This window comes from Myripristis murdjan, chromosome 22 (genome assembly GCF_902150065.1).
Source record: "Myripristis murdjan chromosome 22, fMyrMur1.1, whole genome shotgun sequence".
NCBI classification, from domain to species: domain Eukaryota; kingdom Metazoa; phylum Chordata; class Actinopteri; order Holocentriformes; family Holocentridae; genus Myripristis; species Myripristis murdjan.
Window position 1 is genome coordinate 20,755,062 of NC_044001.1, and position 27,396 is coordinate 20,782,457.

The following is a 27,396-nucleotide window of genomic DNA, read 5'->3' on the forward strand; positions in this document are numbered from 1 at the left end:
AGTGGCAGAATGACTGAGAGAGAGAGAGAGAGAGAGAGAGAGAGAAAACTGGAGAGACCATGATGCATGGCTCAGTGGCCTGAGAGAAGAGGGAGATAGCCATGCCATATTATGCTGAGAGCTGGTGTGGTCCAGAACTCATCTCATTTTGAAGTGCAGCATGTCTCAGTTTGTCAACAACTTCCCCCTTCCCTTGTCATCCTCCGTTTTCTCTCCCCTTGCCCTCTGAGTCTAAATCCCTTTCATTCTCAGCAACAGCGGAGATCGGGAAAGACAGACATCACTTAAGGGGCTGCTGGAGGACTATCTGTCCTGTTTGACTGCTCTCTGATCCAGAGATGTGATGACATGCGTATATAGGCGTGCAGCTGCACCTTGCTATTGATCCAGCTGGGGATTATTACATCTCCCATACAGGCTATGTATTGGCCTCTTTCACTCTTTGTCTCCTTGGAGCAGGAGACGCATTATGCTAGGTGGTAACACAGCAGGAGAGCCTGCCTAAGCCTTTCCCTGCGTGTGCATATGTGTGTGTGTGTTTGCACACACAATAACACCTTCTTTCTCTCTCCTTGCACAGCACCAGGAAAGGAGAGTGGGGAATGAGAAGCAGAAGCTGGCTCAGAAAGACTCCCTGCGGAGCCGGAATGGCTGCTGTAACAATGGGGAATTTACTGGCTGATATGAGGCGAATGTGGAGTCTGGCAGACTGGAGGTTGGTGGAGTTACTCTAATCTGGAGCCATACTCCAGCATAAAGATGGGGGCATTACTGTGGTATGACTACAGCCTTGCCACATTTACATGATCCGCACTTAGATTTCCAACCGCAGGGCCTGAACATGATGCAGAATACACTTCTCCCAGAGGTGGTCTCCAAGGGCTTTTCAACAGCAGTAACAGACATGCAGCATTCGCAGGAAAACTTTACACATGCTGGTGGCTATGTTTAGGTTTTAATCCACCTTGGGATGATTTAAACATATCAAGACATTGAAATCCTGAAGCCTAAATGTACTTGGCAAAACAATGGAATGACCTGCTAGCATAGAGCTAACCTGACTTTAGTTGCACCTGAAACAGTCCCTACCATGATGGTTCATGGGTGAATGTGGGGACAGTAAAGTCAAAGTTCATTGTTAATAAGGAAAGACAACATTCCTTCTTTGAGTCACAGGTGTTGTGCACTGGTTGACAGTGGAAAGAGACTTTGAGGCTACAGTCATTCAAGTGAAGAAACCAGGCCCAGTATTACAACAGAAATAAATAGTGTCTGCAAGATACCAATAACACAGTCTTTATTTATATGCTTTGTAAGCTCAGGCCACACTGGTTTACTTATTTACATGCTAACCAAATCCTTAGATTGCTCTGTGTTTGTTGCAGAGAGCCTTGCCAAATCACCAATCTTGACTGTGCATGCCTCCTGTAACCTAAAAATTGTTAAAAGCACAAACAATGGGTTTTAATTTGGACTTAATGAAGTGAAAGGCCCTCAACTATGCATTCAATGAATTAAATGAATTAAAGAAATACTTGCTGGTCACCCCTTGGACCAGCAGGTGGCAGCAGCGGTGTGCAATGCAACTCTGGCCAGCAAGTTAGCTCAGCTATTTAATGCTCCTCTTTTCCCTATGTGAAAGCCAGGTAGCAAGGAGGATGCCTCCAAGAATGTCTGGGAATTACTTTTATGATCAGGCATGATTGCTTTTAGAAGGGGAAAGGTAAAGTAGTGAAATTCCCTGTCATTTAAGCTAAACGTAGAAATCCTTATAAAGTTGCCACATGAATGCTCATATGTTTGACAAAAACAGCCACCTCAACGCATTTAATTTCCCTTTACAGGTTCAAAGGCCAAAGATAAAGGTTAAAGTATGATCCCAAAAGTCACAATTCATTTGGCCTTGTCTCTTCCATGTGCAAACCAAGGCAACACTTAGTAAATTTGCATTTAAGCATTAACCAATAATCTCCTGCTGCAGAACTGTCAGCCTTAATCAGGATTCAATACAAGAGAGGGAGGGGGGAAAAATCGCTTAGCCTAATGGCCCTTGGTTCATTCTTCTAGAAAAATGTAGGTAGCATGTAGAGGAGACATTCAGTGATTGCACCTTGGATGTGCATCAAGGGGGATCTGAGGCCATTAGCCTGGCGAGAAGACAAAGAGACAGAGGAGCAACTGATGGCTGCCCATGATACAGGTTGACATTCTATTATTCATGACTTACTTGGACCATTTACATACACAGCGCTTTAATGGTGCGTCTCTGTGCTGCATTTTAAACGGACATCAATCACAGCCAATCGTCTGTCACCCATGAGTCACGGCAGGAGGAGACGGTAAATAATGTGGGCTGTTATCGCTCTCCTTCATTAGACTTAATCTTTCTCAACAACCTCTGATTACCTACACTATACGCTGAGTTTTGTAGGGGAAAAAAGACACCACACCATCAACAATAAACATCCCAGCGACTGCAATGCCCCAAAGTGGGATTAAGTATGAGGTTATCCACCAAAAATAACTAGATTTTTAGGGCTTTACCCATAAAAGGACACAGTAGTATCAAGTCTCCAACACAGACGGGATTTTTCCAATGTCAGTGACAGAGTGATCTGTAACTCAAAATGCTGAGTCAGGTCCGGGTAACAGATGGTTAAGGTCATGGTGAGGTCACATCCTGGAGTGAAATACTTTGGGCAAGTTTACATGTGCGGACTTCCCTCTGAGGTCCTGTTGCTCTCAGGGCCAGAAAGCTGTCCCACAACCTCTGGGGCAGCTCGAACAAACCGCTCACAGACTTTAAAGTTCGTCTTCTGTCATGAGAGGGGGTAAACAAACCAGAGTCCCTCAAGCCCCACAACATAAGTCACCTGACTGAGGGCCACAACCTGTTCTCATGACAGTAACAGCAGAGGTCTAGACCAGAGAGTGGCTTTCATCCTCAACACTCCACCTACACACACCAAGGGATTAGTGTCGGTCTTCAACAGCTTTTCAGTCTCTTTTCGCATCCACCTACTCACATCTTCTTGCAACTTCGCTTCATAGCAGCAAAACGTAAGATGTTGATTGGGATGAATGTACCTTGACATCAATTCAAATCTGTAACAAAGAGTAACAAAGACGAGTCCCAAATGCCTAGCCTGTACTCGTTCTTTGCACCACCGTCTTTATACACAGATAAATACTAACCATCTCAAGCAGGGGTGTCAAACCCAATCACTAAAGGGGTCGCATTAAAAAAAATCACAACTAATTCCAGGGCCGAACAGTGCCTATATTTATTGATCACTGTTGACCTAAAGGGGACATTTTTTGATCAAAATATGTCCTGTATAATAATTAATTTGACATTCCTCTCCAAAAATGTCTTTCTATAAAACAAAGCAAGGATATCTAAAACCAAACTGATTAGAGTGGGAAATGACAAGAGTCATCATTCTTATTTTCTGGCATATTGTGAGCCTATCCTGAATCCTTTTGAATGACGAATAGTTTCAACACATTGAATCAAAAATAACCAGTTAACTAAAATTTTCCTGTGGAAGAATCTATAGTCATACATATTTATACTCAAACATGCACATCCAACTAGAAAAAAAAATTATTTTCATGTTAAACCATATTACAAAATATGCGATAGTATTTCAAAAGTGAAACATCAAAACATAGGCAGGTTGACTTCTGACTACAAAAAGCAAATAAATAAATAAAAGCACATAACAATAGCTGTCCCATAATATCTCCACATCAGCCACATCAGCTCCACAGACAGATTTATCCTCAGTGCAAGCAACCAGGTGCTAGACCTCCCACCTGTCCTGAAAACACCTGTTTTCAATGTCCACTTTTTATTTTGACTTTGCTTTTGGCTTGCTAATGAGCTAGCTAGCTAATAAAAGTCTTGATACATTGGGCTGATGAGGAGCTGAGGAGGAGGGGATGGGGACACACTGGTGTTTTGTGGTGCTGATAGTACAGGATGTTGCAGTAGAAGCTGGGATTTGTAGTATTGATGTTGTGGTAAATATGGAACAGGGTCGGTATTAATGAAAAAATAAATAAATGATAGACGTGATCTAAAGCATCTTTTAAAACAAAAGGCACGTGGCAAATTAACTGGTTAGAAAATAGGCCCACGCTGCTCAACAGAGTCAACAGGTGCGGTGCAGCAGTTACTCTCAGCTCTGAGTAGACCAATGACAATGCATATTTCCCTCCTGCTTTGTCCAGCTTGCTCCCCAACGAAATGAAAAATATTGTTTTCATTCAGCTTTCAAGGGACAACTTAAATAATTGGGATGGGAATATCTTTAATGCTCATTGGCGTTATTGTGGTATTAGTTTTCATGGGCAGCAGACTCGATGCAGTTTAGCAAAAACTGTATTTCAAAGGTGACAGCACCACTAATCCAGTGCCTGTCATGTCCAAATGTCATCTGATGGTTCCCTCTTAGTGACTATCTCTTTGAAAAGAGAAAAAATACAGGTTCACCCACTGGGCATTTAGGTCAGAGAGTGAGACCGAGTGCTAATAGGTTGCTCAAAACATGGACTGGCTTCAGTGATTGTGCCAATAGGCCAATAACTGCCCTGACCAACTCCCTTTTCAGGCAGGGAAAGGTATTGATTGGATTTATTGGTCAACTCTGGTTTTATGTAATAAATAAAGAGACACCTAGGCCTTTGGCAACAACAAAGCTACTAGATCTGATGGATGAGGATGAGAACAAAGACTTTTCTATGCTGTATCACTGGCAGTGTTGCTGTATTCTTAGACGCACATCACTTCTGGTGCAGCATCATGGCAGATGCCTTTGTAGCACCAGACACAAAGAGATCATGGATGGAATGGGGATGGCTGCTGGTGGCGGTGGGGGTGGGGGTGCTCAAGCAGAGTTTAGGGGGAGGGACAAAAGATTACCCCCTCTAGGCAGCCATTACTCCATGCAGGCTAAGCATGGGGAATGACGCACCCCCACAACCACCCATAAAAAGGGGGTCACATATCTCTTTATGATGCTAACACAATCCCTGTGCCACTATCTCAAAGCAAAAACACACTGGAGACTTAAGTGTTAGACAGATGCGGATGAAAGAGGGCATCCAGGTGATGGAGAAACCGAGAGACCACAGTTCTCATTGGTTTAGGAAGATGAGGAGATAACTGTGGCTTTCTAAGGAATTTCTTAGAGAATGAGAGGGGCAGTGGGGTTGGGCTGGGTTGGTCTTGTTATCCTGTCATACTGTATCAAAGTGTGTCACAAAGCACAAAGCTCCTAATGGCTTTTGTCCCAGCAGCCATAGCCTAATCTACACACAGCTCTGTGGTTTCCTGGACACGAGAGTGTGGTGCTTATACTTTTGTTGATTGACCTCTGTGACTAAAACTAATGATATGGATTTACAATAAGCATAACCCTGCAAACAGGGGGAAACTGAGTGCAGTTGATTTGATTTCTGTTCTCTAATGTGCTAGAACTGAAGTAGCAGGAAAGCAGATGGTTAGGATAAACAAACCACTTGCCTCAAAACATGGTATTAGCTCATTCACTCTTTTATACCACTGTCATGCTCCTGTGTGTTACATAATACAGCCTCTGGGATAACTTAACACACACACACTAATACTTCATATTTGTAAGCACAAATGTATTCATTGATATTACATTCATAGCCACATATGATCTGACATGCATAATCTCATATAGCATAAAGAGAAAGTCTGCACACTGTACCAGAGCTGAGGATCAAAGCAACCCTGTATCTGTCCTGCACACACTCCTCAAAGCGAGCTTATCTTCTCAGCACAGTGTAAAAGCACACGTTGTTGGGCTGGGACTAAAAGGGGACATGCAAGGGTTAAGCTGTTTTCAATATTAGTTCTTTTTTGAAAGGATAACTCCATAAATATGCGGGAGGCGAGTGAATCCTGGCTATAATTACAGGTCAAATGACTGGATGTGTGTGGACAGGGAGGGAGACTTATTTTTCTGCAAAGAGGGATCATGCAAGCTGGAAGGAAACATAGAGAGTTAGACTCCATGCCTTATGGACAGATAGAAAACACTAATCTAAATGGAAGACTTCATCCAGTTTATAAACATATTCCTGACAGCATGCTAGGAAGGCTGAAGATATAGAACTAATCAAGTCTAAATTAAGAGTGATTTTCCCATAGCTTTAAATCTTAAATCATAAGTTTGTATAACCCGTAGACTATCAAACAATTGGGACATGCTTTGGGACATGCTACGTGTTCCAAACTGTGCTAACAAGTGCAGGATGCAGATCCAGACAGTACCTAAAAAGTTGTAAGATGATACTATGACAAGAGAGTCTTGGCTGCATTAGGGATGCATAACTAGTCCATGAGGAATCCATAGCTAATTACATAGTAGAGTGTCTGACCTGATGCTACTGTAACACAGACTGATGTATGGGTCAGTGGGCCTTCATCCAGATCCAAAGATCCTTTTCCTCTGTTTTGTCTGTGCTGAACTGATGTTTGTTGACAAAATGTGCATTCAGACAATCTGAAAGACTAAGACAAGATATAGAAAGAGGGGCAAACAGATTTCCCTCTTGATCTGCTGTGTTCCTTACAGCCCTGCCCTGAGCAAATGTAACTGGAGAGCAGACTGTTTGTATTGGAAACTGGAGCTGTCCTCACAGTCAGGTGGGAAAACAAGGTGGGGGACTTTAACCTCCAGGAGTGGCATAAGAGCGTTCAGAAAGACAAAAGGGAGACTAGGCAGTAAAGCCAACCATGCATTGCACACATACACAGAAACACGACACATAGCCAACCTCTTCTGCTTTACATACACACCTGGGATTTAAAAACAACACACTGCAAGCTCTCTGTGAGGCTGGAAAACAATCAGCCTTTTAAACAACCTCCAACTGCTATCTAGGCTATTTGAGGCAAATTCAGGAAGTAGGTAAAGCTGCAAGAGTGGCACCATGGAAACTGTGGTCCCTCCCCAATGTTGCAGAGTTCAGTAAACAGGTTGTGGCTGCAGCAACTGTAACTGGGAATCTGAAATGAAGACATCAGCATGGAAAAGATAGGAAAAAAACTACTTACTTCAAAAATAAAGAGGATAGAGTCCAGCTCCTCCCTTTGAGATTTGTTCCCTGAAATAGGAGGAGAGCAGTTGGGAGGCATAGCATATCATAATAAATAATGTAACAATAATAATACAGGTTCTTTGGTGGGGACTTGTATCCAAAGCAGCTTGCACTACTGTCTACTACAGTGTTAGTACAAGACACAACCAGCAGAACCCAGAATATGCTGAATATGCTTTGTTTTAGCTCAAGCGTTTGGCCCTCTCTTGAGGAGGCTTGGGGAGGACAACCCTGTGAAAGTGCGTGCTACAATCCCCCTTGCATTACTCAATGGCCTCACAACAAGGGAAGAATGGAAGAGGTAAAAGTTTAATTAGTTCTTTGGCTTTAGGACTTAAAATAAAGGGCGGAAACAGTGTACCCTTTCTTATTCCTTAAATATCTATTAGTGTATATCAGACAGAAACACTGCACAGAATATCAATTTCCACAAACAGAGGCAAAAGGAGACAAAGAGAGGGAGAGTGGAAGAGTGATTGAGTTGTGGGAAAAAGAAAGGAGGCAGCAAAGTTGATTTCTGGGATTGAAGGCCAATGAGTTTTCACATCTCTTTTCATTACTTGTACCCATTTTTAGGTGACATGATGATATTGATGCCTAACATTCATATAATTTATTCAATGAGGCTTGTCGGGTTGCACAGAACGTGGGATAAAGACCACAGGCCTCAGAGCTGAGAACTTGATACAGACTAGAAGTATCAGTTCCAAATATACCATAATACTAATTCTATGGGATACCAGAATATCTTTAGATAACGGTTTCATGATTAAAAACAAATATGTGATCACCCTCACCTTTTTGCTTTAAGTTACTTTCCAGTGTAATGAAATTTTCATAGAAGATAAAATAAATCTGAGAACAGTTGCTCTCGAAGAACGTCTTCAGTTCACTCTTCTCAATGATATCTGAAAAAATAAAAGAGAAAACCTGTTAAGTGGTTGAATGCAAAAATAGTTATGAATGATGAGAAAGGGATCTAAAAAGAGAGCTGTCTGCATTAAAGTAGCACATTTACTAGAGTGGGTATACCTTGTTGTCAAGTTGAATCTAAGCAAGCATGGTGTGTGTGTGTGTGTGTGTGTGTCTGTGAGATGACAGAGAGGCACACTCACACACATCCACACGTACACCTGTCAACAGGGACTCACATCATAATTTTCCTCTGAGCACATGTCCGAATCTTGTATCTAGGACATCCTCACTTCCTCTGAGTACCGCAGATGCACAATCAATGCACTGCAATATATTGATTTGATTATTAGACAAGAGGTGCGTGTGTGTGTTCATGTTCCAAGATTCCTGACTTCTAGCCAGTGCTAAAACATGACTGCTTATGGTTTCAGGGAAATGTTGGTGCCTGCATGCTGATTCACATCCCCCTCAGAGGTTTCCAGTAGAGTTGGGAACGATCTGATCCAATATAGGTATCGTTGCTGATACTGATGTCCACTGGATATTGGACTGATGTTACCGGTCCACCTACAAATCCAAATTCCACAGTCTGATGTTTTTCTTATTTAGATGTATGTAATAATGCAATTTTAAGCCTCCCAGAATTGTATGAGCTTGCACTGGGCCATGAAGGGCTTTGAAAAGGACTTTTTACGTGGCGACAAAAAACGCGCAGCCTTAATTAATTTTCAGTGAGAGGTGAGCAGAGGAGCAACGCTAGGCAAGGGATGCAGACAGGCAGAGTTGGACGCAGGCTCATCCTCATAAAAATGTCGTGCTTTTGCACAGACCCACATGCCCGCCTCCTCAAACAAAGTTGACTTGCCCTGAACTTTTGACGGTGTCATGTGGAAATCGTTCACCCAGCTGACCAGTCAGTAATGATGTATTTTATAATGTAATTTATCCTTTTACACTAGACGTGGTGAGTACAGCAGAACAGCAGTGTTGAGCCATATGCAATTCTCATCGCCTGTCATCGCCAATGTAAAAATCCCTTTAGTTTGCTGCTGACTGAGATAGTAACAGTTGGCTAAGAAGTGGTGTGTGGTTTATTACAGCTTCATATAACCTTAAACATAATACCACACGTAATAATGATAATAATAATAATAATAACAACAATACCAGCAACAATAATAATAATGAAATATGCTCTAGTATCAGTAGATTTTAGGCATTTAGAATGTAGGCATCGGAGTCAGTTCGGAACTGAAAAAGTGGATCGCATCTCTGATTTTCAGCGCCTGTTTGGGGTTTTATTTCCTAAATGTTCTGACCTGACAGTACAGCACTCAGCCTTGCTTGTATGAGTTATGGGATTATCCGGTGCACTGTTTTGGAAATGCAGAGTGGTGGCCTGAATCAAGGCCAGGCTGAGGTACAAGAATGGTCACACCAGCTCAGGCTACAGTCGATATGGAGCAAAATAGGTTGTACACTCACAGAGAAACAGAGTAACTGGAAATGACAAAATCCAAATTCATGTGATACAGCACTGAGGAATGCATCCAGGTTTGCAGGTACTCATACAACGTTGGTAATGAGATAGGCCTGGTCTAAATAATCTGATATGGGCCAGGAGGAGTCCTGGCACAATAATTGAGCAATTAAGGCTCACCTTCTGTTGCTATTCTCCCTCTACCACATGGCTCACTGGAAGACTCCCAAAAGCAGCCCAGCACATGGGGAATGCTGGCATTTTGTAGTCAGTGCATGACAAAGACTCATATGATTTATCTTTGCCCTGAGATTAAAGCACAGAGAGCAAAGAATTTCACCACAATAACATCTGACCTCTTGCTTAGTGCTTGCTGTTCATAGAGAAGCACAATTACAACACTTTCTTTAAAATAAATAAATAACTTTGTGCCAGGCAAACAAGACTGCTTTTGTTCCCTAGCCTGATCTGATTTCAGTTCTGGCTCATTTGGAATATTGAATAAGGGTCGATGTTTTAGAACTTGCAAACAGAGACTAAGCACTTATATGCTTTCAGTCCCATATGTTGCGCTGACCAACAGTAAATGCAGGGGATAGGCTTTCTGAACATTTAATAACACAGGCTTAGCACGCAGGTTCATAATGCTGAGCCGCCTTTGTGATTCAGGCTAGGAATGGTATTCCCTTAACAGCAAAATGTAGGCTAATCATGTCAAAGCCGACAGGAGCTAAGCAGGAAATAAACCGAGACTGTAACGCTGAACTCTGAAATGCAGAAAATTTGAATAAAATACTGGAACATCTTGTCCAGATTTTTCTTGTATTGTGAGGCATTTTTTTTATTGTGCATTAAATGCACAAATGGAACACTACAAGGTAAGGCATTATCTCAAAACTCCATAACCAGTATTTTCAAAATTACAAGCGATAGGGTCATTCAAGATGATGGAATTACATTTTCCTAAACATTATACAGTTTTTGAATAGTGAAAGGTAGCTTTCATCACACCCTACTCGTTAACAGACAAATTGAAAAGATACCCTCTAAAAATATTAACCTAAATATTGAAATACCTGACACAATATTTTATAAAGCTAGTCAACTGATGGGTGTAACACACTTTTGCCTCCTAACTCTGGCACTCTACTTTCTCCTCTCTCTTGTGTTCCACTTTATTAGTGGAAAGTATAATATGGGATACACAGATTTGTTGTTGACTTTTAGATTTGTAGTTCGAGGAAGACTGATTTTTTTTCCCTTTGAGACATGTTTGTGATGAAGGACTAAATAAATGAACCTCAACAGTTAAATGCCTGATGACTGTCTATTGTCAGAGTGAGCACATAATGGCTTTACAAATCCGCCAAGAAATATTGACTTTTCTACTGCATGTGCATTTATGTGTGTCATCCCACAACAAGCTCTTTATACCCTGTGCATGTGTAACACTAAGTCAGATCTCAGGATCTCTCATTTGCACTTTAGATAGCTTTTCTGTCTCTCTTGCGCACACACACACAGACACACACACCTCTTGCTCAGGCTCCATCTCCCAAAGGAGGCAGCACTTCATTAAATCCTTCTTGCTCCCACAAGTCTTGCTGTGTGCAATGCTGGCTTGCCCTAGTGAGGGTACTGGCAATGAGCTAATCACATCTGCTCAACTCACACTTCAGCTCTGTCACACTTGAGTACAAACACTGTAACACACATGCACACACCCACACACAATATGAACCTCATTGCCTCTCTGCACAACGACACAAAAAGAGACAAAGGCTATGGAATAGTTGATAATTATCTGCAAAAAAGCAAGCCATAAATCTAGCCTCACTGGAGTAGTCTGACTCCTGTAATACACAGAGGTAGGGAGTGCAAGCAGTAAGCCCCACAGTGGTGCCACAGGCACAGGGCTGGGGTGTGACAGGGCTCTTATCTTGGTCCATCACATGATCCTGTTCTTAACGCTGCTTCTTCTTCTGAAATGTTTCCTGCCTGCTGGTCAGTCTGCAAACTGAGGAAAACAAGTTGACTCCTCAGCAGAATTTCTGCACTCCCAGAGAGAGCACGAACTGACATAGGAAAGGAGAGGGATAGAGAGGAGTGAATATCAAAGGGAAAGACTGAACTGAATATGGAGGGTTGTGGGGTCAGTATGTGCATGTGTACTTGTTGGGGATATATCATTTGTATTAGCCTAGCAGTTCACTTACAGCCTTGGCCTATATTCTATAATTAGACAACTTCTGAGGTCACTTTCATTTAAATCAATTCCAAATAGTAACAATATAGCCTCTCATGTTTCAAGACTATCACATCTGTTATAAATCACCAAATAGCATATCATGCATATCAAATAGATCTGAGTGCGTGTGTTTGTGTCTAGAAAGCAAGATAGTAGTGAATAAAATTATAATTTAACCGAGTACAATTCTGTGGATTCAGATACACCATTTAAAGGGTATATGTTTGTGCTGTGCTGTGTGTGTGTGTGTGTGTGTGTGTGTGTGTGTGTGTGTGTGTGCGTGTGGAGAGATCAGTTCCGCTTGACATGCTGCATGTCGGAGAGCCATCAGAGCTTGTCATCCTGCGCTTTCCAGCCTACAGACTCACTGCTCTCCATCTGCCCAAATCCCCATAGCCAGCCCCTGGAGGATGGAAGGAGAGGCCGCAGGAAAAAAAAAAAAACACAGCAATAAGATGAGAGGACTTACAACAGGAAGAATGGATCTCAGGAGCTGGATGCTAACCAATATGGAATAGGCTGAAGACAATGATCTGCTCTTCCAAGTAGAAAAGCTTACGCATATTCTCTCCGTGTTTTTTTTTTTTTTTTTTTTTAAGTTATATCAGTAGTAATTGACCCACTTTCGAGTCTGCAAATCGGTCAAAATCAATCAAAGGTGAACACTGGCCCTCATGCGTAATCACAGTGGGTTGTGCCTGATGCCTTTTTGTCTGACACCAGTTGCAGACCTTAGACTTGACAATGTTTTTTCCAAGACCGGAAGGATTTAGTCTTAGGAATGATACAGTTGAATGATACTGCCCCACATGTACATCCTACATGTGGGGCAGTATCATTCAACAGTATCAGAGGGGGGTGGGGGGGTAGAGGCAGGAAACTTGTTGCATTGCCACCATCCTAGGCTGCTTGCTGCATGTCTCAGGTGAAACAGGGGCTTTGGTCATAGTTGAGCTTAGGATCTCCATCTGTACCCTTGAACAAAACCAACAGCCCCTTTTATCTCATTTACAATATCAGCATACCGATGCACAGCATACCTAACTGCAATCACAAACGCATGCATACTGTACCTAAATGTACACAAACACAATGATACTAAGCATACCTGCATGTTTACAGACACGTTTACACACCATACCTACATGCAGACCTACTTACGTGGACAAATTATATATAACTCAGATCGCTTTTGTCAACTTATAACTGCAACACATTATCTTCCTGTGAAAAATCGTTCACACCTATTTCTAATTTGTAACATTTTTTTCATGAAGAAACCAAATGTGGTAGAAATAACCTATTGTCCTTCCTTTCTTATTCAGGTACAATGCAAAAGCTTGATTAATGCTGCTCCTCTGTCCAACCAAACCAGGTTCACATAACAATTTACAGGTTTTCAGTTTTTCCCACTATGTCTTGTTTATTGTTTTGTTAATGCTTTAGCTTGTTTGTTTGATTTTTCCCATCACTTTGCATTCATGCACTTCACTTACCTTCTCCTGAGAAGGTGAATGAAGTGCATGAAGTGAAGTTGACTCCTGAGAGATGTCAACTACGTTGTCTCTATTTGTTTTTTAAATGTATTTTCTTGCATGGTTGAATTAAAAATTACAAAGTCACATCTCACCAACTTGGGTATCATAAAAAATCTGTCTTTCAATTTTTTCAAACCATACCATTTTTTTCCTGCAAATGGCTATGGTGAAAGTGGAATGGTTAATGGAAACCAGTATGCAAATTATTTGTGGACAGTTGGCCTTTACTGACATATTGTTCAAAAAAACTTAACAAGTGACAAAATAACATCATAATTTCATGTCCAGTACACATAGTTTGTGCTACCAAGAAACAGGTTTGGTGAAAGTTTCAGCTTCCTCCTCTTTTCTAGATTAGACGCTGCCTCCTTCAAAGGACGTGTCTGGCTGAAGGGATGCAGTTGTATAATGGCCCTCAGCATTGTGAGTGGGCTATATCCAGTGGGACCCTTCACTCAATGGGCTTCTCTGACTTCTCAGGTAGCGGCATGCAGACAGAGAAAGAACCTGTTCTGCAGGCTTTGGGAATGCAACGGATGACACCGTATCCTCTGAGCACAACAAGATAACTGTGTTCCTCTACCGACACCCCTCCCTCTGCGGAAGTCTCATGTCCAAGAGAGGGAAAACACGGTTGGCTGATTCACAGCCACAGCAGCCGCGGAGGGCAGTCATCCCCCCTGTGCTGTTATGAGAGAAAACTTTGTGTCTTAACACTGATGACGGGAGCTGAGCTTAGTGTTCGTTTTCAAAAAACCCATTTGTGAAAGTGAAGAGTGTGCTAACACTGGGTGCTCTGATTCCCACACAATAGCATCTCTTGCGGGACAGAAGGTGTTGGAAAACAAGGAAAGGAAGAGTGGTGCTTTGGTAAGAGAACTGGGCAAGTTCAGCGACTGAGAACAAACCAGAGGTCAGTTGTTGCTCCAAATAGTAATTACACTTGGTCAATCTGTAATCCACTTCTTATTGACTATAAGACAAAATACTGAGCTAATAACCAGGAGCTGCCTAAACTAGGCTGAATACGCTGCAGAGGAATCATCAAGTCAGTCTTATGGGTAACAGACTAAAGAATATAAATGAATAAAAATGTATGGCCTAAATACTGCTGACAGTATTAATCTAATAGAGTCCTGCTAGAGACCTGCAATCTTCTCTACTGAAAATGAAATATAAATAAATAAATAAAGTCAGGCCAGAGACAGCCACGACAGATTTGGTTTGGATGAGGTTGTTCTCCATTGTGATGTGGAGAATATGTGTTTCCTGTTAGCTGTCAGGGAAGAGCAGATGTTCCCTTCCCCCCCACGGGAAAACCAGCTGGAAAATAATAACCTGCAGCCAGAGCTGATGGTCATAATGAAATATTCAGGAGGGCAGAAAAATATGGCATCTTCTCAACATGTTCTGCAAAGGTTGATATTGCCAGCTCTGTCATCCCTACGAATTGCTCCCTCTGGAAAAATATCCCACAGGGGTCTAAGATACGAATGGTATGATTTTCTGACCTCTGACCAGCTAAATATAGACACCTGATATGTCAGATGTCATTACGTCACTGTTGCTTTCTCCCTGTGTCTCACTCTGACCCCTGAGGCTAAAAGTGAAAAGGTGGTTAGGGCTGACTGGCATTCAAATGCCTTTTGGGCATGGGCAATACTCATAAGGACTTCTTTTTTCAAATATCAATAAACATGATATGACTCACATGTTAAGTCACATGATCAAATTAATGTTCAACCCATGAGTGGCAATGTCAGATGAGATGTTGAAGGTTTTCAAATAATTTGCATGGACAGGCAAATTATTTGCATGCTCAGGTTCTCATGTCCTTAATGATTATTTATCATGCCTAATTTTAGTTTTTAAATAAAAATGTGCTTGTTATCATCAGTTTTTGTGTATCTTGATTTCCTTAAGTCATCATATTATAACAATGATTCTAATAAAAGACAATTAACGATAATGTTGAATTACTGCCCAGCCATATATATCATAATTGGCATATAATCTACATTGCTTGCTCTTCTAATCTAATGAATTATCTTTAAACTGGGTTTGCCTTGCTAGCACTGGGAGGTCCACACAGTGGTGTGCGTGTGTGCTAGGCTTGTCCACCATGTTAGCTGAACGGGTGAAGGTCAACCAGCCAGCTGAAGCCTATGGCATATTTACACAGTCAAAACCAGACGTCAGGCTACTCTGCCCACAGCTCCCTGTTCAAACTCAGTCAGCACACAACACATGACGATAAGAGCGCACATTTACTGTCCAAAAGTGTGTCAAACAATCTTTAACCCCATGGGGCAGTTTAAATGTGCACCATTAACACCACCTGAAGCAGATTCATTAATATGCCATGTCATACTCAAAAAAAAAAAAGAGCCTAATCAGGCCTTTGATCAGACACATAATCATTAGCATTAGCTGAAGGCTAGCTAGCATTGCAGGTGCACTACATTCTTGGCAGAGGGGAGCTAGGGGAGAAAGAGTGATGTGTTTCGTTGGCAGTGGGCTCAGAGTAGACACAGTGGGCTCTTTAAGGGACCAAGCAGAGGGATGCCTGGAGGGCACCAACACAGAGCTGAGGAGACGTGGGGGTGTCAGCTAATGTGGTAGCTGATGGATGCACCGTGGATGAAATCAAAATCAAAGTGACTGAAGGAGTAGGATAATTTCATTTTAGAGAGTAGAGGTGTTTTCTTTGACAAACAATTAATTTTTTGAGTCAATGCCTCAGGCCAGAGGAAGATGAAAAGACAGAGAGCGACCCTCCCTCCAAAGGAATGGTGTAAGCATCCATGCAAACAGGCAATGACAAAGCCAGAGAGGGAGAATGTCATTAGACAACCTTGTCTGTTCTACTGCAGTCAATGTGTCTCAGTCATGAATACTTCAAGATGGACATCAGAAGAGGACATTCTGTTGCTTATTTAGATTTTGACAGGACAGAACTGGTGCTGGAACCAATAACTGTTATACAGTTATATTTTTCTGAGACATTATGATGTAGGACCCTACCACTTCTCTTCCTCTCCAAGAAATCACTCACAACAGCAGCAAACAGCTCTCCATGGCTGGGTGAGGAGATTGACTTTTGACCACATTGAAAGGAGGTTAATAATAAATCCATCGCAGCCAGGCTGAGATTGAGGAGGGAGAGTCTATCACATGATGCAATTCACAGAGTTGGGAAGTAGGCAATATGAGCCTTATTCCCAGGCCCTGATAACACACAGCTGCTCCTAATACTGCTGAATGGACTCCACGCTGTGCTGGTCTGGAGATGTCAATCATAATACATCACTTGGTGGGCCAAATTGGTGTCCCTTATCAGGGGGTGGATTGGAGCCAATTCATTCAGCTCTCTCTATCAGCATTGACAAGAGACTCATCTGATTTATGGGTTGGTTGAACTGATAATGCTTTCAGTCCGCAGCATAGTGTAAATGTGGGTCCTGACTAACGTTGCTATAAGCACTGACTGGTCTGGCAGATTTAGAGTTGCCCCAGCTAGTCAAGGAAGAAGAACATTAATAACTGGCTTGGCCATGTCATGCATCATCCTCTCTGAGCAGTGTATTCACAGAGAATGATTAACATACTGTCAGGCTGAAGCAATGGAGCCAAGTATCATCGCTCCCTCCGAGTTAACCGAGGCACAGCACGAGATACAATTTATATGTGGTGCGCTCATCTGTAATAAATAACACCACTTTGCAATGAAATGTCAACAGGCTTGTAATGCCTTTGAAGAAGGAATGTGATGCTCAGGATAAATGTTACTGCAAGTTGTCATCATATAATTACTCACGGTTCAGTGCAAAATCAAGAGTTGCACTAAAAACAAATCCAAGAAACTTAATCATTATGATAATGGCTATTTCTGCAATCACAATGCTTTAGTGCACATAATTTCATTATGATGCCACTGCATCAAATATTGCATGAATGGCTCTTAACTTGCAGCCAGTGACTAGCTGTGTAACAGATTGAGGTCTCTCTGTCCATGCAGAGCACAGTGTGAACTGGTCATGGCAGCACTGGCAAACCCTGACCTTATCCCAGTCTGAGCTCACAGATCAGAGAGTCACTTATCTTGGCAGTTTTGCACTGGCGAGCTGCTAAACTGGAAACTGCCACTCTTTCTCTCTGGGCAGCCCTAAAATCCATGACCTAACCCTAACCACTTGCAAGCAGCTACCAGGCAGGGTATAAACACAAGCTAAGCTTAGCCACAGTGTCTACAGGGAGCTAAAGACGGGGTTGTATAGATTCCCAGCATTAATGCAGCATTTTTTAATGGATTTTGTAATAAATCTGCATAACAATCCGTTACTGACACTCTATAGTGGAGTGTTTATTTTCCTTAGGATTTAAACCTGAAAACCATAGCAGATTAGAGGGAGTTTGGGCATGCTGAAAGGCAAAATAAAATGTAATCCCACTCTGAGATCAATTCTTGATTAGAGGAGGTACCATAATGAACTACACACTGGCTACTGTTCAAATAGGACTCAAACAGTGTTGTGTCCAGGTAACCAGCCTAACTGGACAAACTGGTTTTTTTGACTTTCATGTGGAGTGTAAAGTCACGCAGATATTATCCACTGCAGAACACATAGAGCGTTGGTCTTTTCCTTTCTCTGGTTCTCAAACAGGCCAGCAGCCAAAAACGAACAGCCTTTCATTCAGCACTGATCAAAACCTTGTGAACTTTGCCATATTTCAAATTTCAGTTTAAAGGAAACTCCCAAACATGTGACTATATTAACAGACTGAACAGGCAAAACAAGGCCAAGAGATCTTGTGCAATGAGATGAGATCCAAAACCTCTTTGGAAGATTGCCAAATATTTCTTTCTGTTTCGAAATATCAAGAATACCACGAGGGCATGAATATAATGCATATAGGCCTAATGACAAACAAGGAGTATGACATCATTAGGGATGTCCCAAATACCTATTGTGGGCTTCAAAGCTTTGGCAGCAATTATTCAATTATTTGATGAAATTCAAAGCTTTGCTTGTGAAGGGGGTTGTGAGATGCTATGTATGTTTATCATGCTATGGCGGACCATACAAGGAACACTCGCTGAGAGGTCTCTGGAGCTTAAGTCTCCAGCAGTCCCACATAAATTATCTGGATCTCGTAGCAATGTTTCTCTCCCTGAAACATTTTCGTCCATTTCTCAGTGAACTTCATGTCTGTTGTTAAAAAGGAAAAAACAAAAGTATTCAAATACTGATTTTGCCATTAGTTACCATGGCAATGATCAAAGCTTCAAAGTATTCAGGTCAGCCCAAGAGATCACTGACCTCTAGAGTCTAACAGACGGTTTTCAAAAGGTTTTCTTGAAAAATCCTTTTGAGTAAAAGTAAGAAAAAAAACATAGACATATATTAAAAACATATAGAAATAAAATAAGGTGTTTACAGAAGCCCAAAGCAACCTCCTCAAAGGAGCAGGTCACAAGTTTGACTCCCATTTGCTTCAAAGCTTAAGCCAATAGAGAATTTACTCTCTTGAGGGGGTGTGGAGACTGATGATAGATGATTCAACTGGCCTTTTGGAGTGCTAAATAAACAAATACCATAGGTATAAAACAGTGGCAGATTCAAATAAATGGAAACAGATATGGGGAATGGGACCATACTTGAGTATACAGTGGTCCCTCGCTATAATGCGGTTCACCTTTCGCGGCCTCGCAGTTTCATGGATTTTTTTTAGTGCAATTTTGCATGCCTTTTTTTTTTTTTTTTTTTTTTAAACTGCGCATTGTATTCTGTGTCCTGATTGGCTAAGGGACTGTAAACCATTGTCAATCAATCTCCTCCGTGCCGTGTCTCCTGTACAGTACAGAATGCATTCATTCTATAATACTGGACTTATTTTTCTACGAAGGTTTGAACTTTGAGAGTGTTTAAACAAGAGAGAAAAGTGAGAAAATGTTAATGCCTGTCTGAAAAAAGTGTATAAAGTGTGTAGTGAGGGGTTTTACAGCCTTAAAACATCTATAATAATTGTAAAAAAATAAAGCTGACTATTTCGCGGATTTCGCCTATTGCGGGTTATTTTTAGAACGTAACCCCCGCGATAAACGAGGGACAACTGTACTGTAGTTACACTCCTCATATATTTTTCTAATACCAGCTACTAGCCCTGAAATGCAGTGACTTGCCCATCCCTGCCTTCCATCCAAAGAATGCTGGGATAGGCTCCAGTCCCTGTCATCCTCAGTGAAGAGTAAATGGGTTGAAAAAGAATGAATTAACAAATGAGGTTAAGTTTACCATTAAATAAACCTGCAGGCTACGATAGTCACATCAGTGATTTTTAACCAGTCATAAACACCTGACTTCCATGCAGCACTTGTCTGCCATGACCTGTAGTCTGCAAACAATTTGTAGCCTCAGTGGTCTGCATGGTGTAGGTGTTTGAGGTAGATCTGACCAAAATACTTTTACACTGTATGTCACTGCACATTACCAACAACTGTTAAAATATCCACTGTAACTGGCAACACCCACCAGACACTATAAGGCAAGGTGATAAGGTACCAAAAAGTGTGGTAGCCAACTGCTATGTTTTATCATGGCACACAGTTTGCAATGCTAATTGCCTAGAGATCATGGCACAGGACTTCTTTATACTGACAGATGATTATCAACAGAACTGCCACTGTGTAAGAGGAAGCCACACCCGTGCTACCTCAACAGTCACAACAGGAGAGGACACAACTGGCTGGGCATTATAGAGAAAGACTCCTAGGCAATGTCATGTGTCATAACTGGTCAAAAATCCATTTGCAAGTTTTCCTTTGTATGAAAACAATAATAATGCCAAACAGCAAGCATACTAAATAAAACCCAGTTAACAGAGCTAGATTTATGCTTGAGAAAGCTAAATACTTGGCTATGTAAACTCTCAAATTTCTTAAAGTTTCTTTTACACATTCACATGTGCATGCGAAGAGAGTATATACAGAAACTGGCATGCAGTGGTTTCTCATATTTCTAGAAGCAGAGGTGCATTCACAGTCACTGTGTAACAGCTCATTTCATCACTTAGTTTACTGCATAACTTCATGAATGCTCCTCGTGACACCTGAAAGGTTTCCCTCTATTCATCTGTAAATTCTTTCAGAACAGCTCTCTCCCACCACTCTTTATGCTCAGGCATCTAACATCCATGGGAAGAACCAGAGAAAACACAAACAAATGCTGTTCCACACTTATATTCCATGTTGGCATAATGCATCATGCAGTCTTTTGTTGGAAAGCAGCAACTACAGCAATACTGCTAAACGTAAAACAATGTGAGGGCAAAAATCTGTTCTGCTTGGTCCATCTTTGAGGATAAATTAAACAACTGACAACCCTGCATCTATACTCAGGTTTTAGAGTTATTAGAGAATTTGGGGACCATGTAAAAAAAAAAGCCTAATGTGAAAGGCAGAGAAAACTCTTGTTAGGCCTGTAGTAGGTAGCTTCGTAAAAAGTGTGAGGCTTGTGACGAATGAACTGGTATAAGACAGTCTTTCTGGACATGTCAATCTCGTCTTTTATTTTGAAGGTTCAGGACACAAACCCGAAGTTTTATATTCTGTTTATTTGAGACAGCCCAACACATTGGAAACACAGCCAAAGCAGAATCATAAATCTGAGCAAAAATATCATGCTTGTGCAATCAGTAATCATATGTGCATTTATTTACCAGACAAAGACACTTGTAAAACTGCTGTTTCACCTACTTTGAGTGTATTTGGTTAGTTACTTTTATAAAAAGGCTACAAGGGGTATATAGACTGAATGGCAGGAGGCAGCAACTGAGCCATCTAGCTAGTATGTAGCATAGCAAGAATGGTGAGAAGAGGACAGCATCACTATTGCCCTTACATACCACTTAGAGGGTATATAAAATGTCAATTTTTCCAAAATGGGTAAACTATGCCTTTAAGAAACGGCAGTGAAGAACATAAAAAGGCTTTATAGCCAAGATCACAAACTAGTTCACGTCGGGGCAAAACTTGGCTCCTCTGGAACAGCTAAATGTTTGCTTTGTTTTAATTCCAGCAACAGTTAATAGACCGGCCCCACATAACCTGAGATTTCTAGACACCTTCTCTCATGAAAGAAAGAAAGAGATGTACTTTGGGCCTATACCACTGTGAGACTTACAGACAAGCCATAGTATAGTAAGTTCCAGGTCAAGTTCCTGGTCATGCTCCTGGAGGAGAGTTTCAGGGGCAAAGCCAGAGTCCTAAGCTCTTGAGTGTTTGTGTTTCAACTGCATCCCAAGAACATAAAACTTTATGCAAATAGAAGAGGTATTTGATCATTCTGTGTGCAACTGATGACAGCAGAACAGTAAACATGGAAGATTTCAAAGCCACCGTTTTGTGTTCATGTTCATGGTTATTTACTACTGTGATGCAGGGTTTTTCAGGAATGACTATCCAATTACTCCAGAATAGGCAAATCATGCAACGCTAGCTTTAATTGAAAATTCAAATGTTAGGAACTGCTCAGCCTCAAGAACAATGATTGGTTTGGGTCGACCTGGGATAAATCTTTTCTCTTTCTGTGCACTTTGCTTCCTGCCTCCTTTTCAGCCTTGCAGTCTACTGCAGACATGTTAATGCTAGAAGGTAATATGCATACTGCCAGGACCATAATGACAGAAGCTGTCATTGCAATAGGCTACACTAGACGCAGACGTGCTAATAGCTGTCTAGTGTCACCTAACCTCAACAGCACACAAACCTATTCAATAGCTGTTACCAGCATCACTGCCCTTATTAATAACACAGTAAAGGCAAAAGTCAATTTGTACCCTGTAATCATGCAAGGGAAATTTACTGAACATGTTCTTTTCCATTACACTTTATGCAGACGCATACAGTAATACACATTCACACCTGTGTGTTGCCCAGCACAACTACCATGTTCTAGTGACAGCCACTAAACAGCTTACAAAAACAACCAGAGGTTAAGTGGTTAATTTAGGCACCATGTCAGTGGTAGGCCTAATACACATCTCTCCAGTGATAAGTAGGCCTATGTATTTTTTTTTTTGCTCAACATATGCAAAATAGTAATAGGAACAATCAAACATGATATTCCCCCAACTTCATGTGAGTTTTTCCTTTACCTCAACAGAAACTTTTTTTTTCTTGAAGGAGTTATGATAATCATCTCCTGCTGTGTTTCTGTCAATAGGAAGAAATCAATTTTTTGTTTTTAAATATTAACACTGTATAAAAAAAAAAGCACAGCTGAGCAGCTTGAATGACTAACATGCTTGTCAAATTAGCCTCTGGAGTACTGTAATGTGAATACTCCTCAAACTGTGAAAAACAGACATAAATGTCCATAAAAAATAAATAAATAAATAAATAAAAAAATCATGATCCCTAATGGAAATCAAATGTACATTCATATGGGCTAACTTCCATATTAAAACTGTGGGGCAGCAGCAATAACGGGGAACAGGTTTTAATGATGTTATGAGACAGGAGCAGAAATATGAATTGATCTCTGTCCATGACTGTTTACTATTGTAGCTACACTGTAATGCACTTGATAAAAAAAAAAAAAAGTGTCAACAGCAAGCCCACACAATGTGGAATAAAAGATGACAACAGGCTGAATTTATTCACAGCTCTATCCAGAATGCTTTACAAAAGGGGAGAATCTAAAGTCGAGAGATCTCAGCCTTTACATCATCCAGGCAGAGGACTTTCTTGAGAGTGTTTCCAATGTGGTGCTCATTGTTTCCTCTGATACTTCACCTCATGATTTCCTCTCATAACAGCAACCCTTCTGGTTGACCCTGACTCCAGCATCACTCAGAACTCACACATAGAGGAAAGTAAGGAGACGCAATCACTTTCTATCTTTCAATTTTTCAAAGACTACTATAGTGCAAGCTTTTAAAAAATCTCCCTTTGGCTTCTATCACTTAACTCATACACCCACAAACAAACAGGCACAACACTCCTGTTATCACTAAAAACACTTACACATATTTACTTTTGTTCCCTTGCATGTCACCAGCAGTCTGAAGTTGAGCAGTGTGTTTACAGTACTTGAAGAAGACCAAATGAAAATAAAAACAATTCATACTTGTTATTTAGGCTACAATAATTCTTTTCAGTCGATTTGGTGTTGTGATAATTAGGGAGACTGTCTGTCAACTGTGAGGCCCAAGTTCAAGCCACTGTGAAGGGAAAGTATGCACCCAGCTAGAATGTCCTTCAGTCCCCACCAGCTCCAGGGCTGCTAACTGACCTTGACCTCTGACCTCTTTGTGAAGGGGGCCAAGTGAAATGACATATTTGTCCTTCAAGGATTAATTGTTATCCCCTAAAATAAAGAGTGCTCTGCATAACCTAACATTGATGCTCATATTTTGGCCATCACCTTCAGGCCTATTTTGGAGTTACTAGAGCAGTAGGATGCAATAGTGAATGCAGAATGAGTCTGAACAGAGCATGAGAATGAGTCTGAGTAGGAAAGAGTCTCAGTAATAGCCAATTGTGCCTCCAGTGAGAGAAGCAGTGAGTGATCAGGTGGTCTGCTGGGCTCCTGTAATTAACAGCCTCAGCCAAATTCAGCCAGGCATGACCAGCAAATTAACATGCAGCAGCTTTCTCACTCTATCCCACAGATCTGCTCAGTGAGCAGAAAACCAACACAGGGCCACTCTGGAAATAGCCTAGACCACAGATTGCCCTTTCAAGTACAGCACCACTGATACTACAATCTGGCTTAACAAATTTCTGGCCCTGACAAAAGCCATAGAGACATCAAGACACTGATACACTGCACACAAATTATATGAGCCTAATCTAATGAAAAGGCCGATGGACTTCAGCGGCCTATGAAGAGCTAAATGAGCCATTAACAGTTACTATTTCCTTGTGCATTTTTTTTTATCACAGTTTTCAACATACGACTGCCAGTTTACGGTCAGTTCAGTGTGTTGTACACAAATCAACTAGCCAACAGTATGCGATGCATTCAGAAAAGAAAAGCCCATGTTTCTAGTGGCAAGGAGAAACACATCTATTTCTACACATTATGACTGACTTGGAGATCAACAGATTTTTGAATATGCGTAAATATCACAATATCGACTTTTTCGATAAGGTGGCTGACCTGCAGAAGTTATTCAATGCAACAGTATTTTCTACTTACGCAACCAATATTTGTGACAGATGGATAAGACAGACAGATCATGGCTGTTGATGAGAAGTCAAAATAAGGCCGGCATGGAACTTTAACATCTAAACCGTCATCTTACCTTAGAATACAGCCAAAGCTCACACTGGTGGCTGTTATTGAGAAACCCACTGTAATTTTACATGTGGGATGATTTACAAGCACATAAGCAACTGTGAGCAATAAAAAGAGGCCCCCTGCACTCCTGCTACTTTGAGTTGTCCACAGCACCTCATCTCTCATCACGCCTTCCTGTCCACACAGGAACCAGCAGCACCAGGAGGAAATCCTTCCCTGACTGAAAGCACTGTGAAATGAGGGAAGTAGATGGGGGGACAGTAACATTCAGGCCTTACTATCAGCTGCTGGACAAACAGAACAGCCTTATCTTTAACTGCACATAAGGGCAAGAAAAACACTGGGGAAAAACACACCGCTGCAGCCCTGTATTGACTTTCTGCTTGCTTGTACTAGTTTGACATTGAAGCTGTGCTATGACAGCAGAAAGATGCAGTAGTAGACTGCCTGTGTGTTAACTACAACTTCTGCTGTGTAAGACACAACTATATGAATGTATGCATGCATGACTGTATGAAAGAGAGATTTCATGTGAAGTTAAAGTTGAATTGAATTTTGTTACATGCGCTTGCTGTCTTGACAAGGGCCATCAGAGAAGCTGAGGGCGATAAGACCTCAGTCTGGCTTAAGATAATTGGAGCTTCAAGATTTTGTGCAGTAAGTCAATTAAAAAAAAAAAAAAAAAAAAAGACAGGCTGCTGTAAATAAAGTACTACCAAGCTCAAGAAAATCAAAATGCAACAAGTTTAAAGAACTATACCTGTACAAGACAGCAGATGTTAGACCAACATCTAACTTACCCGTTTCATAATTTAAGATGCATGTTAATAGTCAACAAAGGCAGTTTGATCTTTTAAGGGTTATGTTTTAATAGCATGAGTAGCATACCAGTGTGATGTATCAAAAAAAATCTTATTTGGTGCCCCACTGAAAAACTGTTCTGCTACAGCATCATAAGCAAATGTCTGCATTTTGTTTCTGGCTTCAGTGCATTAATGTGAGTGCATTAACATGAGGGCTCAGGTTCAGTAAGTGCAAAATCAAAAAGACTGATGGTATCTCATTTGGATGCCATCTGCATGCCATCCATAACAGGGAGGAAAGTTTTGCAAAGCAGACTTCTGGGCATTCTACGCACAAAGAAATCCACTCAACTGACTCATCATGGGATGGCTGATTAAAGCAGATCCTGGTCACCCTACTAAGTAAACCGGGAATAGCTTCCAATCTGTATTACAAAAACCTCAGTGTGCAGTACAGAGCAGACAGTTTCACAGCAGATGTGCAGCTCTTATGATTAGTGAAGCAAGGTCTGGACCCACAGTTACACAAGACTTTTACAGTTTCATAAATCACAGTTACTTCCTATCTAGTGAATTGGGCAGAGCATGTCAACTACACTGCAAGTCAACATTGGTGTTGGCTAGTTGGTGTTGGTTAAGTTAGCTAAATATATACTCCCTCAGTTCTACTGGGTAGAGTAACTTGACAGCAGCCAAACCAACAAGCTAACAAGAAGTAAAACCTCCCTGCAGGCAACGTTAAGGCTAGCCAGTTTGATGCAGAAACATTATTAATGCTGCCAAGAGTGTCCAGAGCTAGGTAAATCCAGTGGGTTTGAGGAAACTACTTGAGAGCTAGTGATGTCCTGGCAAGGCAAAATTAATGTTAGCTAACATCGGGTGGCTAGGTTAGCTCGCGTTAGCTAGCAACCACGCTCTCCCAGTGTGAATTGTTATGTATTGTTTGTACGTTCACAGCACACACTCAGCACAAATTATCTATGGCAAACGTTGCAAATGGGAAAGCTAACGTCTGCTACGCGGTGACTTAACGTTACCTGGCCGGCTAGCCTGCTAAGGGCACCGCAGTGACAGCCAGTCACCCAGCCAGCTAACGCATTGACATTAGCTGGAAGCTGATGCCAGCTAGCTAGCTCGACTAGCTTAGTCTCGGCGATGCTGCATCAAAAGCCCGGTGACATTTCACTCACCTAACAGTGACCGGAGGTGTTTCAGCCGGGTAAATACATCCTTCTTTGGGTCCAGAACTTTCTGTGTAGATTTCTTGACATCTCCATGACCCCTTCGAGTGAACATTCCGCTGTAAAATACAATCGTCGGAACAGAAATTATCTCTCTTTGACCATACACCGAGCCTGCCGTGTGACAGTGTCACTTTCCTCACCACCACTCTATGCTTGCTCGGTAAACATACGTCCGCAGCCGCTAGTCTCCTCCTGTTTTCGGTGGGTGTGTAAACACGGAAGCAGTCTGACTGAGAGGAGTGGTCAGGTTATGTGAGTACGCCTCCTTGTTTATAAGGTAGCAGCTACTGTGCATGACTACTGCTGGGTATATCCCATGAACTTATATTCACTTAAGTTGACTCTTAAGAGACTGGGGTAGGTTAAACTGCACAGTATAAGATGTGGGCACATACTTGAGGCCGACAGCTGGCCTCTTCCTGGAGCCTCACCTATAGGGATTACAGCAGGTTTGACTGAATGAGGCTGGAGCCTAGGACCAACAGCGACTCCCAAGCGCCCTCTGCTGTTCGGACATAGTCGAAATACTGCAGCAGTGGACATGAACCTGAATCTTGGCTTATTCCCAGTTTCCCCATAGTAATTTAACTCCTCTGTGTAGATATCTTTCTTTTTATTCTTCACTCATCCTCAGTGAAAAGAAAGAGACCTACAGTCTAAATCTAAAAAGAGGAGGCTTTTTATCAACACTAGGCCAGGCATGTGATTGACAAAAGACAAACAAA

General features: G+C 41.5%; 1 protein-coding gene across 3 annotated transcripts in view; it reads right to left on the bottom strand.

Annotated features, from left to right (window-relative positions):
* The window catches only part of ralgapa2 (Ral GTPase activating protein catalytic subunit alpha 2), a 105,538-nt gene extending 78,492 nt beyond the window's left edge, over positions 1–27,046 (bottom strand). For 2 of the 3 annotated variants that reach the window (XM_030081732.1, XM_030081733.1), the window contains exons 1-3: positions 26,618–26,812; positions 7,935–8,045; positions 7,094–7,143 (exon numbers count right to left, since the gene is read on the bottom strand). In XM_030081732.1, the coding sequence (XP_029937592.1) occupies positions 7,094–7,143; positions 7,935–8,045; positions 26,618–26,723 (267 nt within the window). In that variant the 5' untranslated portion in view covers positions 26,724–26,812. Of the gene's footprint in view, positions 1–7,093; positions 7,144–7,934; positions 8,046–26,617; positions 26,813–26,841 lie in introns of those variants that run through there. The other variant, XM_030081730.1, reaches the window with a different exon arrangement.
* Between the last annotated feature and the right edge of the window lie 350 nt (positions 27,047–27,396).